At 45.7% G+C, this 15768-nt stretch overlaps 1 protein-coding gene across 1 annotated transcript; it reads left to right on the forward strand.

The window, feature by feature from the left end:
• Positions 1-8849: 8849 nt before the first annotated feature.
• TSPYL5 (TSPY like 5) lies at positions 8850-12165 on the forward strand. Its single transcript, XM_037131147.2, has one exon. The coding sequence runs from the start codon at positions 8963-8965 to the stop codon at positions 10187-10189; it is 1227 nt and encodes a 408-aa protein (XP_036987042.2). The 5' UTR covers positions 8850-8962; the 3' UTR covers positions 10190-12165.
• The last annotated feature ends 3603 nt before the right edge of the window (positions 12166-15768 follow it).

The following is a 15768-nucleotide window of genomic DNA, read 5'->3' on the forward strand; positions in this document are numbered from 1 at the left end:
AAATGTGAGCAGAAGTGATAGGTATCATGTCCCAGATAATCTAAAAGCCCATGCAAGTTTTCACCATATTGCTCTTTCCTCTCTTCTCACAAAGGGCAGTGCCTGAGAAGGGCAATATCCTGGACAGGGGCTGTTTCTTCAGCCTAAGTCTCAAAATCATGAGAATGTGAAGACTCAGTAGACCCGTACAGATGTGTGGTGCGTGCAGAACGTGAGCAAGGAATATGCCTTTAAATGGTTTGTTTCTTATAGGTTAGGAGCCAGACGAACCTAGCTTTGAGTTTTAGCTGTATAACCTTAGACACATTACTTAACCTCCCTATGCCTCAGTTTGCTCATTTATGAAATGGGGATGATTATGGCTCTTATCTTACTGAGTTGTTGAGAGGATTAACCATGAAAACACAAGTAAACTGCTTAGCACTGTACCAAGTTCTTAAAACACTCAATGTTGCCTATTATTATTATAACATAGACTCAGAGCACAGGAATAAAACGATGGGTGTGTATGAAAGAAATGAACAATTATGAAGCATGATGATTGTTTATAAATCTTCTAGCACATCTTCTAGAAAGAACACTTAGTGGTTTGCAGCCCTGTTAGGCAGAATAATGGCCCTGAAAGATGTCCAAATCCTAATCCGCAGAATTTGTCAGTATGTTGCCTTATTTGGCAAGAGGGACTTCCCAAATATAAGTAGAAATTTTGAGATGGGAATTTCCTTGTGACAATCTGGGCAGGACTGGTGTAGTCATAAGTGGCCTTACAAGTGAAAGAGGGAGGCTGGTGGGTCAGTGAGAGAAGGAGATGTGAGGGTAGAAGCACAGGGAGGGGGGTACAAAGTTTCTGGCTGGCAGAGCCCAGGAATGGGCACAGCCTCTGGAAGGTGGAGAAACCATTGAAATGGACTCTCCTGTAGAGCCTCTGTCGGGAGCACACACCTGCCAAGTCCTGGATTTTAGTCCCATGCGACCAGTTGGAAATTCTAACCTCCAGAACTGGAAAGTAATAAATTGATGTTGTGTTAAACCAGTAGCAATAGGCAACCAATTGAGGCACAATTCCTTTATCTCTTACGTCAGCATTGCTACAGCTTGTCAACAGGTAGGTTTGTTCTTCTGAGTTCAAATCACACAGGTCTGGCTAGAATGTCTTTAGGTCGCAACCTGTGCTGACTCACAGGCCAGGCCCCTGCCTGTGGCCATTCTTTCTGGCCAACCCACTCTCTCATCACACATGATCCTACCCTATCCCATCTTGTGTACATAATCTCAAAATCATAAAAGAAATTTTCTTTAAAAAATTTTTAAGGTTCTATTTATTTATCTTTAGAGGGGAAGGGAAGGGAAGGAGAGGGAGAGAAATATCAATGTATGGTTGCCACTCATGTGTCCCCTGATGGGGACTGGCCTGCAACCCAGGCATGTGCCCTGACTGGGAATTGAACTGCGATCCTTTGATTTGCAGGCCCGCGCTCAATCCACTGAGCTACACCAGCCAGGGCAAAATTTTCTGTTTTAATTTTAAAGCCACAACTTACTTTGTTGACTGTGTGTAGTTCTGGGATGGTTTGTAATATTTTCTAGCCATTAACAACTGACAAAACTAAGGCCAGATGGACAGGCCTGTGGGTAAACCTAAATTACGCTTTCATGATTCTTCTTTACTGAATTTATTGGGGTGACAGTGGTTAACACAATTATAGGTTTCAGGTGCACAATTCCACAACACATCACCCGAACGCTGTCTTGTGTGTTTACCACCCCAGGTCAAGTGTCCATTTACCCATCACTGTCTGTCTTCCTTACACCCACCCGAACCCCTCCCTAGCAATCACCACACTGTTGTCCATCTCCGTGAGTTTTTCTTTTCCACTCAATCCATGCCACTACCCCCACTAAGAGCTGACAGCCTCCTCTCTATTTATTAGTCTGTCTCTGTTTTGCTTGTTAATTTTGCTCATTAGATTTCACAAATGAGTGAAGTCATATGGTCCTTGTCTCTCTCTGGCTTATTTCACTTAGCACAGTGCTCTCCAGGTCCATCCATGCCAGCATGACTCTTAACATGACTTTTTCCAGGATTCTCTTCTAGCAAATGAGTCCTTTCATCATGAAGACAATGTCATAGAAACTCTTTCGATGATGAAAGAATTCATTTACTAGAGTGATACACAAGGCATATGGTAGTAATTATTTTTAAACATCATTGGTTGCTGAAATCTTATTTTATTATAAACTGGGATTGTTGTTATTTGCTTCTTTTAGGTACTTTTATTTTGCCCTTTTAATTGGTTTGAGCGATGGAAGACATGAGACAAGAGGCATATTTATCTTCTTCCCGAAAGCACTTTTGTTTAATTTCAGTTCAGTGCAGTAGTGGGTAGGCTGCCTGGGTACTTCAATAGTCTCTTGTTTGCTTACTAACCTTCTGCAAGAAGACTGCTTGGTATACACTTTAATTTCCAGGACTACGCCTGTTGCAGTGGTTCCTGGCCTCTCCACTGCCCCTGCTGGGGGTGGAGATGGGGGTGGGCTTGGAGTGAAGAGCATGTCACATAGGGGAGCAGAAATCTCCTGACCCCTCTCCCCAATTATGTTTAGCCACTGAATAGTAAAGATTCTTTTTCTATTATAATAAAACAATAAATCCATGTTCAAACTTCTACTTGTTTTGATTTCCATTGGCTCCTGACTCACAGATCCATGTTAGGAGTAGCTAACGTCCCAGAAACCTCTCAACCACGACATGCATCTTACCTTAGTTATTTTCTCCTATTAAAAGAAGGGTGCAGCATGGGAGGGCTGTCCTCTCTAAGTCCTGGTGCCAGACAACACATCTTTTATCTTTGCATATACTTGGCCTTGCATTTCTAAGTCTTTCGCCCCATATCAATTTAGAGCTCATAGCTGTGAGGATCCCCCAGACTCCAAACTCTTTCTCTCTCTGATATTTGATCCCTGGGAAGCGGAGTCCACTTACTCCTCAGTGACCAGCATCTCCCTCTCAAAGTGTGCCTAAAATCTTAGTATGCACGGCATATTCACTTTTCTCGTGTTAGATTTTTACTATCACATTTTGGTCCAAATTCAATGGGAAACTTATGCCATATAATTAACTTTTACTCAATATTTTCTCTAACTATGGTTGTATCAAGCTTTAGTTAGATATTGGATGAATTAGTACTGAATTATACCCCAGACCAGATGGAGTTGGCTTTTTCTGAGGAAGACAAAGCATTAAGTTTTCTTGTCTTAGGAAAAATGCCAGCTTGAGCAATTACTTGGCTGGTGTCCTAATTGTCTTAATGTGTGAATCAGAGGGGCCATATGGTCCACCTGATCAATTATGTGGGTATTGATTAAGAGGGGAAGGAAAAAATAACCCAGCGAGGCAGTTAATCATTCAAGTCTACCATTTGTGTCAGAAGTGTGTTCATCACTCAGTAAGGAGTTGCAGATGCAGCATCTGGGGACAGCCAGCAGCCTGGATGTGTCTCTGAGCCAGTCTTCAGAAGCCTTCATACCACAGAGAGCTACAAATGCTTTTGGAGTTTATGCTACACATGTTAAGGAATCAGAAGTAGCATAGAGTCCTATGTATGAAAAAAAAAAAAAAAACAAAACCAGTTCAAAACGACCATCGTCAATGTGAAGTTTAAAACAAAAAAGATAAAAATCTGGTTGATAAGAATATCATCCCTTAGTTGTGCCCATCCCGAGTGACAGCTGTCCCCCAGCTGCCATCAATCCTCACCTGCCTTCACACCAGCTAGAGTTCTACCTGGAGTCGTATTACCACCCTTCATTTTCAAAGGCTGCTCTGGAGTGACAGCCATAAAGACCTCTCTTCTTAGGAGGAATTAAAATAATTTCCAGACATTCATTCATGACTTCACTTAAAAACTTGGTTTAAAATAAACAATGGGCCCTGGCTGGTGTAGCTCAGTGGATTGAGTGCGGGCCTGTGAACCGAACAACCGCAGTTTGATTCCCAGTCAGGGCACATGCCTGGGTTGCAGGCTAGTTCCCAGTGGGGGACACATAAGAGACAACCATACACTGATATTTCTCTCCCTCTCTCCTTCCCTTCCCCTCTAATGATAAATAAATAAAATCTTTTTTAAATTTCTTAAAAAATAAAATAAAATAAAATAAAATAAAATAAAATAAAATAAAATAAAATAAAATAAAATAAAATAAAATAAAATAAAATAAAATAAACAATAGTGTGGAACAGTGGTTGCAAAGTGCAGCCCATAGCAGAATTGTGTTGTTCGGCTCTTGCAAGGTTTTTATGGTGAGAAATTTCACATAAAAATGCAGATCTCTCCAACTGCCAGCCTGAGACGGGGCCTGATCCCTTCTTCAGTTCTCACTGGGCCTGCTTCATGCACACATAGCACCTGCCTGGGTCTGCACCTGAATCCGAAAGACCACCTCTGACACTAGGGAGAAACTGAGGTACAGAGTCATTCTGAGAGGAAAACACAGCTTCACTATACAGGGTCTCAGCCTAGTTTCTATGCAAATGGGGGAGGACTCAGCAAAGGAAAAATAGTTTTAAAAGCAGCTGGAATGGTTTTTCTAAACACATCAGTGTGTCAGGGAAGCAAAGAAAGTAAGGGGAGAAAGAAAGAAAGATGAAAGAATGCGAGAGGAGGGCATGGCTCTCAGGAAAACCCTGTAAGCAACTGGCAGTGGGAACAGAATGAAACTCACCTGTCTGCTGCCCGGGTGGTGTCCGCCACAGCCAGCACCCAGGCTCCTGGCACTGCATCAGTTGGGGAAGGCCCCTGTGTGCAGAAGCTGACTTTGGGATACATAATGTTCAACTTCTCCTACAAATGCTACGGACTTTTTCCCCTTGAATTAAGCCATTCTAGCTTTGAACCTGAACCACCGTGGAAGAGGTTTTACAAAGTGGCTGTCTGTCCTGCTCACCAGCCCATAAAGCGGGTGCTATAGGACATGCCCGCAATGCTGGATTCAGGGTAAGGAGAGTACTGGCGCTTTCAATACCCCTCTCTGGGTTCAGTATTGTAAAAAATGTATTTTCTTTAACCTGTTGTTGTTGTTAAAGTACAGTGGTCTGTACTCTCTCCTCTCTGCTCTCCCTGCCCCACATACCCCCACCTCCCACCCTCAATCCTACCCACCTTTGCCTTTATCCATGGGTCCTTTATACACGTTCCTTTTACAACCCTTCCCCTCCTTTCCCCTATATCCCTCTCTCCCCCTTTCCCTCTGGTTACTGTCAGTTTGTTCTTTATTTCCAGAACTCACACAACTCCACTCCAGGAATACAAACAATCCATTTAAAACATGGGCAAAGGACATGAACAGACACTTCTCTAAGGAGGACATACAGAGGGCCCAGAGACATATGAAAGGATGCTCAGCATCACTAGCCATCAGAAAGATGCAAATTAAAACCACAATGAGATACTACTTCACACCAGTCAGAATGGCCATCATAAATCAACAAACAACAAGTTGAGAGGCTGTGGAGAAAAGGGAACCCTAGTGCACCGCTGGTGGAAATGCAGACTGGTGCAGCCACTGTGGAAGACAGTATGGAATTTCCTCAGAAAACTGAAAAGGGAACTGCCTTTTGACCCAGCAATTCCACTGCTGGGATTATACTCTAAGAATCCAATTCAGAAGAACCTATGCATGCCAATGTTCATAGCAGCACAATTTACAACAGCCAAGTGCTGGAAGCAACCTAAGTGCCCATCAGTAAATGAGTGGATCATAAAACTATGGTACGTTTATACAATGGAATACTATGCAGCAGAGAGAAAGAGTGGTGGTGGGGATTAAGTGAATTAGAAGATGGGACTGTATAAAGTACAAAATACATGTAAACTTTCATCACAATTACTGAAATGTACAAGGCCCATGCTAGATACTTCAAGGGAGGGATAAAAAGAGGCAATCTCTATTCTTATGTAGTTTACCTAATTGAGAACCCAAGCTATTATCCCATATAAAGTTAAATATTTATACCTCAGAAGAAAACCAACAGTTCACTTCAGCAGCACAGACCAGTCTCTTAAATACAGAATTAAACACAGAAGCCATGGGGACTAGGTAACCTGGACCAGAGGAGTATCTTTACATAAGGTGCTAGTCTCATATAGATTTCCCTTCACTTGATACTTGCCTCTGACATGATGAAAAAAGGCTCAAGGCAGATTGTCTAATAAATATCATTTTGTGGTGGTCCAGCCTATGTTAATCCTGCAGTGGCTTAGCCCTGGGTGAGCGTTAAATGACGCGCCTGCTGATGCTGGATTAAGGCTCTTGACAACGAAAGCCAGTCAAGCTGTGAGTGCTCTGAGAAGTGGGCCAATCCATCATTTTTTTTTCCAATTTGTAGAGGGATGTAACTGCTTCGGTTGGTTTTAAAAAATATTTTCTGAGATTTACAGAGAGTTCCAGACTGTGGTTAACTCAGCTTCAAAGGTGATTTTGTACAAGGACTGGCACAAAATTGCATGTCTAATTGCCAAATGAATATTACAGTAAATGAATTCCCCATGAGGTCGAGGACAGGGCTGCTTATTATGGTCTGCGATGGTCATGGAAGGCCTTGGGAAGAAGTGATTATGAAAGGGCCTTCACAAGGAATTTAAGGTAATCCTTGAATTAACCCCCTTTAAGTCAAATATTAATCCCCCTGACTGAATTTTTAAAAAATTTATCACTTAAGATTTTCATCTAACAACTGTCCCTGAATGGTGCCCATGACAAAAAGGTTTTTTTTTGGCTAAATTATGAGTTTTATAGGTTTCCAGTGTTGGTCTGAGTATATAATATTCATCCATAACATGGCTTCTGTGGGGAGAGAAGGAGCACTCGAAATTTCAGACAATCAGTGCATAAACCCATTTTCGAAAATTCTTTGGTTCTCTCACTCAGTGATTATTCATCGAGTGAGCTTCCTGTACCAGACACTGTTGGAGGCACATATGAAAAAACGAAGATCCCTGTCTTCAGGAAGCTGACATTCTAGAGAAGAGAGACAGTTAAGAAACCTAATAATTGGTACAGTGTGTTGGAACATGATAAGTGCTATGGGGAAAAAAAAGTAGAGCAGGGTAAGAGGGGATGGGTGGTCATTTTACACAGGACAGTCGTTGAGAAGGTGACATTTAAGCAAAGTGTGAAGGCAGCCAGCCAAAGTGACTGACCATATCTGGGTGAAGTGCATTTAAAGCAAAAGGAAGAGCCCGTGCAAAGGAGGCAGGAACTTACCTAGTTAGTCTGAAGAACAGCAAGAGAGGGAGAGACAAGAGAGGTTAGAGAACTAAGTTGGGTAGGGGTGGGGACTGAACTTGCTACATCATGTAGAGCTTTGCAGGCTATTGCATAGCCCTTTGGAAAAGTTAGAGGTCACTTGTATTGGCCTATCTTAAAGTATGACCTGCCTATATTGAAACAATTCCTTCTTTCCCCATACATCAATTTTAACATACCTACAAATCGCCTGAGACCTTGTTGATATTTAAATTCTGATTCAGTAGGTCTGAGGTGGGGTCTGAAATTCTGCGTTTTAAACATGCCTCCAGGTGATGCCAGGCTGCTGGTTCACTATCACACATGATAATCAGAGTAAGAGGTTTGGGCCTGGAGGGGCTTTGGAGGTTATCTCTCCTTTGGTGGTTTCAAGGGACTTCTTGCTCCCTATAAGCTTGAAAGAACAACTTCAGAAGGTCTTCATCCACACTTTCAAATTTGTCATGTTCTCACCACTGGCCTCACTACTTCATGGTCCTAACACCTGGCTAGTGAGAGCATGGTCCAGGGCTGTCTGGTAACAGGAGGTAGGTTGTCTGGCTGTTTTCATGCAGGGTCTGAGAAGTTTCTGTGGCATCCTCTCTGCCACCATGGAGGCTCTACTGAAGCTCAACCTGGAAACCCTGCTCTGCTCTTTGAATGATAGCTAGACGACTCTCTAACCACATTCCTCTCTTACCCCTATCAATGGAGTTCTGACTTCTGGCCTTCACTCCTTGCCCTATACCCGCAGTGACAGCCCAGCTCTGTACACCGGGCCTGAGGCAGCTGGAGGACTGGCGCGATGCTCCTAGGCAGAAGAGAAGCTCTGCTAATGCCTGTTTAACAAACAAAGCTGGCCTTCTTAAGAGCTAGCAAGGTACTTGACAGCTGAGTTGGCCTGGAAGGCCCTGTGAATATAAAGCATAGGTTATGAGTCGGGTGGGCTTGGGTTTGAACTGTATTTCCATCCCTGCGTAGTCTCAGGAATGTTTTCTTATCTGGAAGGTGGGAATGATAACAAAACCTCCTTTGTGTATTGATATAATGCATATAAAACCCTTCGTAAAGTGCCTCATTCATGATACTCACGGAACAGTAGTTGCTATTCTTTTTATAATTACTAGTCACACCCCACCAGGTATCAAATCGCTTTGTGGTCTGGCACTTTGGCACTCACCTTTACATGCCCTGGAGTTAAGGTACCAGAGGCTTTCAAAGATGACACACAGAGGCCAATAGCAGTTTCAACATGACAGATGTCACAGGAAATAATTGAAGGTACCTAAGGGGTTTAGTTTAGAAAATAGACAATGGGACAGACATCATGTCTGCCTTCAGATTGTCTTGTATAGAGGAATCCGATGTGCTCTCTAAGACCCCGAGACCACAGGGAAGACCTTAAAGGGAAACACACCCCTGGTTAAAGCAAAGCGAGTTCCAGTGCGAGGGGGGTAGGGGCGTCTGGGGGGAGGGTCGTTCCTGCGCAGCTGCGGTGGTGGAGCCAATCACTGGGCGAAGCCGGTCCTCGCGCGACCGAACAGTCGTACAATCGTGACGTCCCTGGTTGCCATGGAGAGGAGAGCCGGCTAGCCGAGGACCGCGAGCTTGGGACCGCGAGCTGGCGCCAGAGGCAACAAGGTTGGAGCGTGGCTTTGAAGTCGCCTCAGCTACCACCATGAGCGGCAGAAGTCGAGGTAGAAAGTCCTCCCGCGCCAAAAACCGGGGCAAAGGCCGCGCCAAAGGCCGAGTGCGCGCTGCTCCTGACCATGGCCCGCACGAGCCGGACCGTCCGCAGTGCCAGAGGCTCGGGGAGGAAACCCAAGCTGCACAGGTGCAGGCTGGCGCGGGTTGGGGTGGCCTGGAAACCGCTGCGCCCGCGCCGCCCTGCGGGCCGGGGGAGGAGGCTGCCTGCCAGCTCCCGCTGGACTGCGGCCTCGCGCTCCGAGCGGCGGGGGAGCGGGGGCAGGCTGCGACCAGGCTTGGCCTGGGGAAGGCCCCATCCATTTCGGAGCGCCTCCTGACAGACACCGTCTTCGTAGGAACCGCGGGAACTGTGGGAAGGCCGAAAAATGGCCCCCGCGGTCGAAATCTGCGTGGGCGTGCTGGGAAGAAAGCCCCAGTGGGGAAGGGGCCTCAGGCCGTAGCTGGTGGGAAGCCAAAGAGAGGGACCGCTGGGGAGTGTGCGTCTGCCCCAGTGGTAGAGGAAGAGGAGGTGGAGCCGGATGCAGGGTCAGGGCCCCCGGCGACGGATGGCAGCATGGATACGCTGGAGACCGTCCAGCTGAAGCTGGAGACCATGAATGCCCAGGCAGACAGGGCCTACCTCCGTCTATCTCGCAAGTTTGGGCAGTTGCGACTGCACCACCTAAAGCGACGGAACCTCCTCATCCAGAATATCCCGGGCTTTTGGGGGCAAGCGTTTCAGAGCCACCCCCAGCTATCGTCCTTTCTGAACAACCAAGATAAAGAAGTACTCAGCTACTTGAACAGCTTGGAGGTGGAAGAGCTTGGCCTCGCCAGATTGGGCTACAAAATCAAGTTCTACTTTGGGCGCAACCCCTATTTCCAAAATAAGGTGCTTATCAAGGAATATGGTTGCGGCCCTTCAGGTCAGGTGGTGTCGCGTTCTACTCCAATCCAGTGGCTCCCAGGCCACGACCTCCAGTCCGTAAGCCAGGGGAGCCCAGACAACAGCCCTAGCTTCTTTGGGTGGTTTTCAAACCACAGCTCTATTGAGTCTGACAAGATCGTCGAGATAATTAATGAGGAACTGTGGCCCAATCCCCTGCAGTACTACCTTATGAGTGAAGGGGCACGTGGAGAGAAGGGAAAGGAGGGCAGGCAAGTTCCGGCAAGGCAGCCAACGGAGACTCCTGAGCCTGGAGTAAACAAATCCAAGTAATTTTGCACAAGGTTCCCTTCTACCTCCTGGCTGGACTGGTGTCTGGCTGACCACATGTGTTTGACTGTCTGCCTCTTCACGTTGGCCTCTACCCACTCTTTTCCCTTTGAACTTCAGTTACAAGAATATGGCATTTATGATCATGTTCTTTTGCCTCCCCATGGCCTTGCTTATTTACATTTGTGTCACAGGTTATGTGATCTTACTCCTGTTTATATGTTAAACATACATGTTTCAGATATGTGCTGCCTTTACATGCCTGGACTCAGTTCTTGGCTCTGGCCTTTTCCAGCTGTCTTTTAATATGGACATTCATGAGTCATTCTCCAAGAGGACCAATGCATCCTTAAGCTCTGCACCTTCAGGGCTTGTGACTTTGGTAGGCTTTTTATTCATGCTGGCTATGCATGCCACATATGCAATATTTTGTGTTGCTGCTGCAAAATGAAGCTAGTGCACATGGTACTGGGCATCAGACAGAACTGATTGTTTAATGGCCCTGGGGTCACTAGCCAAGGCACCACCTACGGGATCTCTGGCTTTGGACAGGGGTCCATGCTATCCCACTGGACATGCAGCAGAATGGTACTTGACTGCAGGGCATAAATGAGGTTCAGGGTGAGAAGCAGTTTGCCATGTGTTCTATACCATCGCGCATCTCCTCGTGCCTCGGCCCTTTCACTGGTGAATCTTCAAGCTTCGCACTGTGCCTCATCTCTATCAGGCTGTTGAGTTTTGTCTAGATTGTTATTGGCTCCAGTTGACTTCCTGTTCTACAAGGATGTCCAGAACTGCCTGTGGACCCAGGCTCCCTGCCAGTGCATGAGACGCACATCTACCCTCCTCAGCCTTCCAGCAATCCTGTTTGCTGTCAGACTGATGGGTGGATTGGTGTATGTGAACATGTACTCACTGTCATCATGCCGTGGTTCCAGATGAGGGTGGGGACTAAGCTCGCATAGAATCTGGGTACCTTTCTCAATTTCCTTTATCCCTTTATCATATATGACCAGAATGCTACAGTGGGGTTGCTGGGGGAAGAGGTTATTTTGGGTATGTAAGCCTGTGTCTACTTCATTTCACACCCTGAAAGTTTTGTTCAGCCTATTTCATCATTAATGTGTTTTATAAATGAGAGAAACAAACCAAAAACAGAACGATGTTATTTTGGATGCTTTCTCTTTTGTTCTAGGTGTGGCCTTATGTATGTGAAATATTAATGCTGCTTATTTTGCTTCTAAGTACAATCTTAACCACAGTCCTCATTTTTGCTAAATGGGAGCATAGAGCTGTACAGGTCTGCTTTTCATTTCTTTTAAACTTTTTCCTCTTTATTATGGACATTTTCAGACATGCACAGAAGTTAAGAGGATGGTCCATGGACCTGTATACCTAGCACCTGGCTGTATTAGTTATTAATTATGATCATATGGTTTCATCTGTATCTCCCTCTTCCTGCCTGTGTTGTTTATCAGGAGTCCAAGACACTGTGCCAGTTCAACTGTGACTATTTGCATCAGGTCTGCTGTTTTGCTTTTAATGTTAACTAACAACGTTCCAGAGATGGACCTTAGAATTGAAGGTCTTCAGAAATAACAAGAAGAAGTCTCAAAAAGAGATGAAGGGGATACTTTCCCCTGCATCCACGAAAAGAGGGGGACTGTTCTGTTGTAAAATGTCTTTCTTTCCTGTGTAAGATGAGGACTCCTGTGACTGTTAGAATTGTTATCAGCTCGTTCTGATCTCATAAATCCAGTCTTGGAGGTATAATTTGGAAATCGTTGCTATGTTCTGTGAAAATAACTTCCCAAAAGTAACCTCCCAAAACTGGTTGTTTTACTTACTAATTTGACACCCTAGTAATGATGCAATTATTTCTTTGTTCTTAAACAGTTTAAATAGTTGTAAACTTGCATGCATGATGTTAAAATAAAAACCTGTACCACTATTAACATGCTTTATTTTCAAAAAGACTTGGAGGCTGGGTAGTTGAGGGGCGTATACATTGGCCTGGTGAGTGATCCTCAGCCTCAGGCCGTTGTGTGAGTAGCAACATAACAATACACACAATTCTGATTCCCAGGTCCTTACCAGAGATTGAGGTCCTGTGATTTTGGCAAAAAGCCAGATAACTTTCTCTTTCTATAAGTTTTCTGAGTGATTCTAGTGGAAATCCAGGGCTCCTTAAACTTTTGAGTGCATCTGAGTTGTGTGGAAATTCTGTTAAAATCCTATGAAAACACTGAATTTTGATGCAACAGCCGAGGTTGGAACCTGGGATTCGGCATTTCTAACAAATGTGCAGGTGATGCCAGTGCTGGCGCTTTGCGAACTGAGCGGGAAGGGAGGTGGCTTTTGGGCCCTTTCAGACTAGAGTAACATCTGGAAGCTTCAGGAAATATGCTGTCAGGGCTCCACGCAAATACCAACTATGTCAGAATTTGGGGTGGGGAGGGGAGAGTCAGTCCAGGTAAAGGTATTTTTAAAACATCCCAGGGGATTCTGATTTCTAGCTTGAGTTGAGAACTAACCCTAGTTAGTTCTCTGATGCTGGTCATAACAGACCCACAACGAGGCTTGTTTCCCTTAATCAGGAGGAGCAGCATCAGACAGCCAAATGCCATGTAAAGCTGTCCAGCGGAAATGGTTGGAAACGATTAGAAGTGGGTTGTTAGAAGAGAATAAAATTGGTTTGTATGATGAAGTACTTGAATCAACAAATATACAGTGTTCAGGGAATAGTAGGTGCCCAAATGTTGAATCAATGAATTTAAACATAGTTTATATCAGATACCTCGGGGCTAGGCTGATGATTAAATTTGTGAAGTGGGCCAAGTTTATTTCATAAGGACATAGTTGGTTAGGGCTTGTATGGTCAAATCCTCCAGACTGGGTGGCTTAAACAATAGAAAGGCATTCCCTTAGTTTTGGAGGATAGAAGTCTGAGATCCGCTGTCAGCAGGGGTGGTTCCGTTTGAAGGCCTCTCCTTAGCTAATAGGTGGTTTTTGTCTCTGGGAGCAGTGGACGGAGGTGGGGGTCGTCTGCAGTGCTGGACTGTGTTATTTGGGGATAATGCAGACCTAGTGTTGCTACATCTTCAAAGAGGAGCGGGGGGAGTCAGGATCTTTATGTAGCCTCTCCCCATTTTGGTATGTTTTCCATGGAAAGAAACAAACATGCAACCTTGCTGTTAGTGGTACGCAGAGTGTGACAGTGTTGGTATGGAGAGCAGCCTCTTTAGGCTTGAGAGGCTCTCGGGATTCATGGCCAGTCCCTCTGGGGTCACAGATCTGGAGGGGGCTCCCCGACCAATTCAGCTTACACCCCTGCTTCTTCACAGGCGTGGAGCCTCCACTTCCCAGGCTCTGCTTTCACACCCGTCTTTCAGCTCTTTGGAGAAGCCATCTGATTTGCGATTCACCACCTCCCCATGGGTTCATTCATTCATTGCCTCCTATACATGTCAGTCTCCAGACATTAGGTATACAGCTGTGAACAAATGCAGCTTTGAATTCTGTCCCTCTCCTAGGTTCCAGCCTCTTCTCAGCTTTTCTCTGGGATTGTCAGTCTATCTGTTTTTTTTTTTTATCCCTTTTCCTATGGGAGGGTAGTTAGTGCTTTAGATCCATATGGGGGCTAATGGAACCCTCCTCTCATCCTCAGGCCTCTAGGTCAGACTCCACAAGTCAATTAGGCATTTAATATCCTGGAGAGGGAGGGTTTGTTGGAATAGTTCTTGTTATGCTAAAAGTCACTGGCCCTTTTCTCAACCTTGAGTTTTATTACCAAACTTCCTCTGATTACTTGTTATTTGCTGGGCTTTTTTTTGAAAGTGTGGTGGGTTTGAGCTATGCCGTAGGTGAGGAAGGAGAGAAAAAAGAAATGGTTTGGCTATCAACTTCTGTCTCTGTTTGTCTATGCACTTTGGGCTTCCCCCTTTGGTCTGCTTCCCTGACTTGTGACAAGGGAAGAGGCACGTTGCCCTGGGTGGCCTCACTTAAGGAGGAAACTTTGCCTTTATTGGCCCCTCTGAAGATTTTGGTAACTCCTGCCTTTTTACCTTTTGAGATCACTGTCCTTGGTGAGTCTCTGTTACTGATGGGTGGGGCCATATCCCTTGGGAGTTCAGGGAGAGAGAGAGAGAGAGACAGACAGAGAGACAGACAGACAGAGACAGACACGGAGAGGGAGGGGGGGAGAGGAAGGGGAAGGAGAGAGAGAAAAGAGCGACAGAAAAGAGGTAGAAGAGAGCCCAGGGTGTCCAGTCCCTGGTTTCTGTCTCTCTCTGTTCTCAGCATCTTCACTTCCACTTTCGGAATCTTCCCCGACTATATTTTACCATTTGGGCCCACGATTCACTCCTGCCAATTCACTTTCACCTGAAACTCAGACCCTGGGTTAGTTCTGCTTCCGTACCCCTGATCAGGTGTTCAGTCACTGACTCTCCAAGCCACGAACCTTGAATTTCTCTCCCTGCCTCCTATCAATCCGACCCGCAGCTGGGGTTTGCCAAGGACAAGACAAAATAGCTCCCATCGGTGTGACTGACACTTCATGGTTTACAAAGCCCATTATTTCACATTATCTCAATTACAACAACTATCCCATAAGAAGGCTCAGAGAGGTTAAAAGATGACCAAAAGCGCAGAACCAGTGAGCAGTAAAGGCAGACTCAAACTCAGGTCTTTGGATTCCAAACTCCATCCACACACCTGGTGGCAGATGTGAGCCTGAGCTGATAACCTGGCCCCGTAAGCCTGGGCCCTTCTTTCTACAGACCCTTGACCTGACCCTTCACACAGTACGTTGCCGTTGCCGGGACCCTCTGTGCAGCGCATCAGTCAGTCATTGCCGGTCAGTCAGTGTGAACGTGGACCACCTGCTGTCGGAGCTCAATTGAGAACGAGACTGACTGTGTGGGTGACTCAGAATGGCTGAGGCTTCCTTTAACCGCTTTGTTCCAAGGTCAGCGCTGGTTCTGGACACACCTGGAGCCTGAGTGAGGAGGTTTTTTGGCTGTAACTAAAAATACCTGAATATGAATGATTTGGGAAAAGGAGGTAATTTGTCTTCCATAACAAGAAGCCTGGCGATAGGAAGTGGCAGGCTTGCTTCCGTGGCTCAGTGATGTAAGGTGGGGCTGGACTCTGAGTCCGCCACTCCGCTTCTCTACTCTTCTTAAAAATATTTATTTATTTATTTTTAGAGAGAGGGGAAGGGAAGGAGAAAAGAGTGGGAGAGAAACATCAATGTGTGGTTGCCTTTGCCTCTCATGTGTCCCCTACTGGGGACCTGGCTTGCAACCCAGGTATGTGCCCTGACTGGGAATCGAACGAGCGACCCTTTGCTTCACAGGCCAGTGCTCAATCCACTGAGCCACACCAGCCAGGGCTCTGCTTCTCTACTCTTGGCTTTCCCCCCATGGTTTCCACCTCTAAGCCTCGCATCCTCACGCAGCTATACTTGAAGGCAGGCAGGTGAGAGAGAGGGAATCTTTTCACGTGTCTCTGTCTTTAACAGGAAGAACATTTTTGCCAGCAGTTCCTGGTAGATTTCAGGAGACCCAAGTCAGTCCCTT

This window comes from Artibeus jamaicensis, unplaced genomic scaffold, assembly GCF_021234435.1.
Source record: "Artibeus jamaicensis isolate MK-2021 breed Jamaican fruit bat unplaced genomic scaffold, CSHL_Jam_final scaffold_916, whole genome shotgun sequence".
Lineage (NCBI taxonomy): Eukaryota > Metazoa > Chordata > Mammalia > Chiroptera > Phyllostomidae > Artibeus > Artibeus jamaicensis.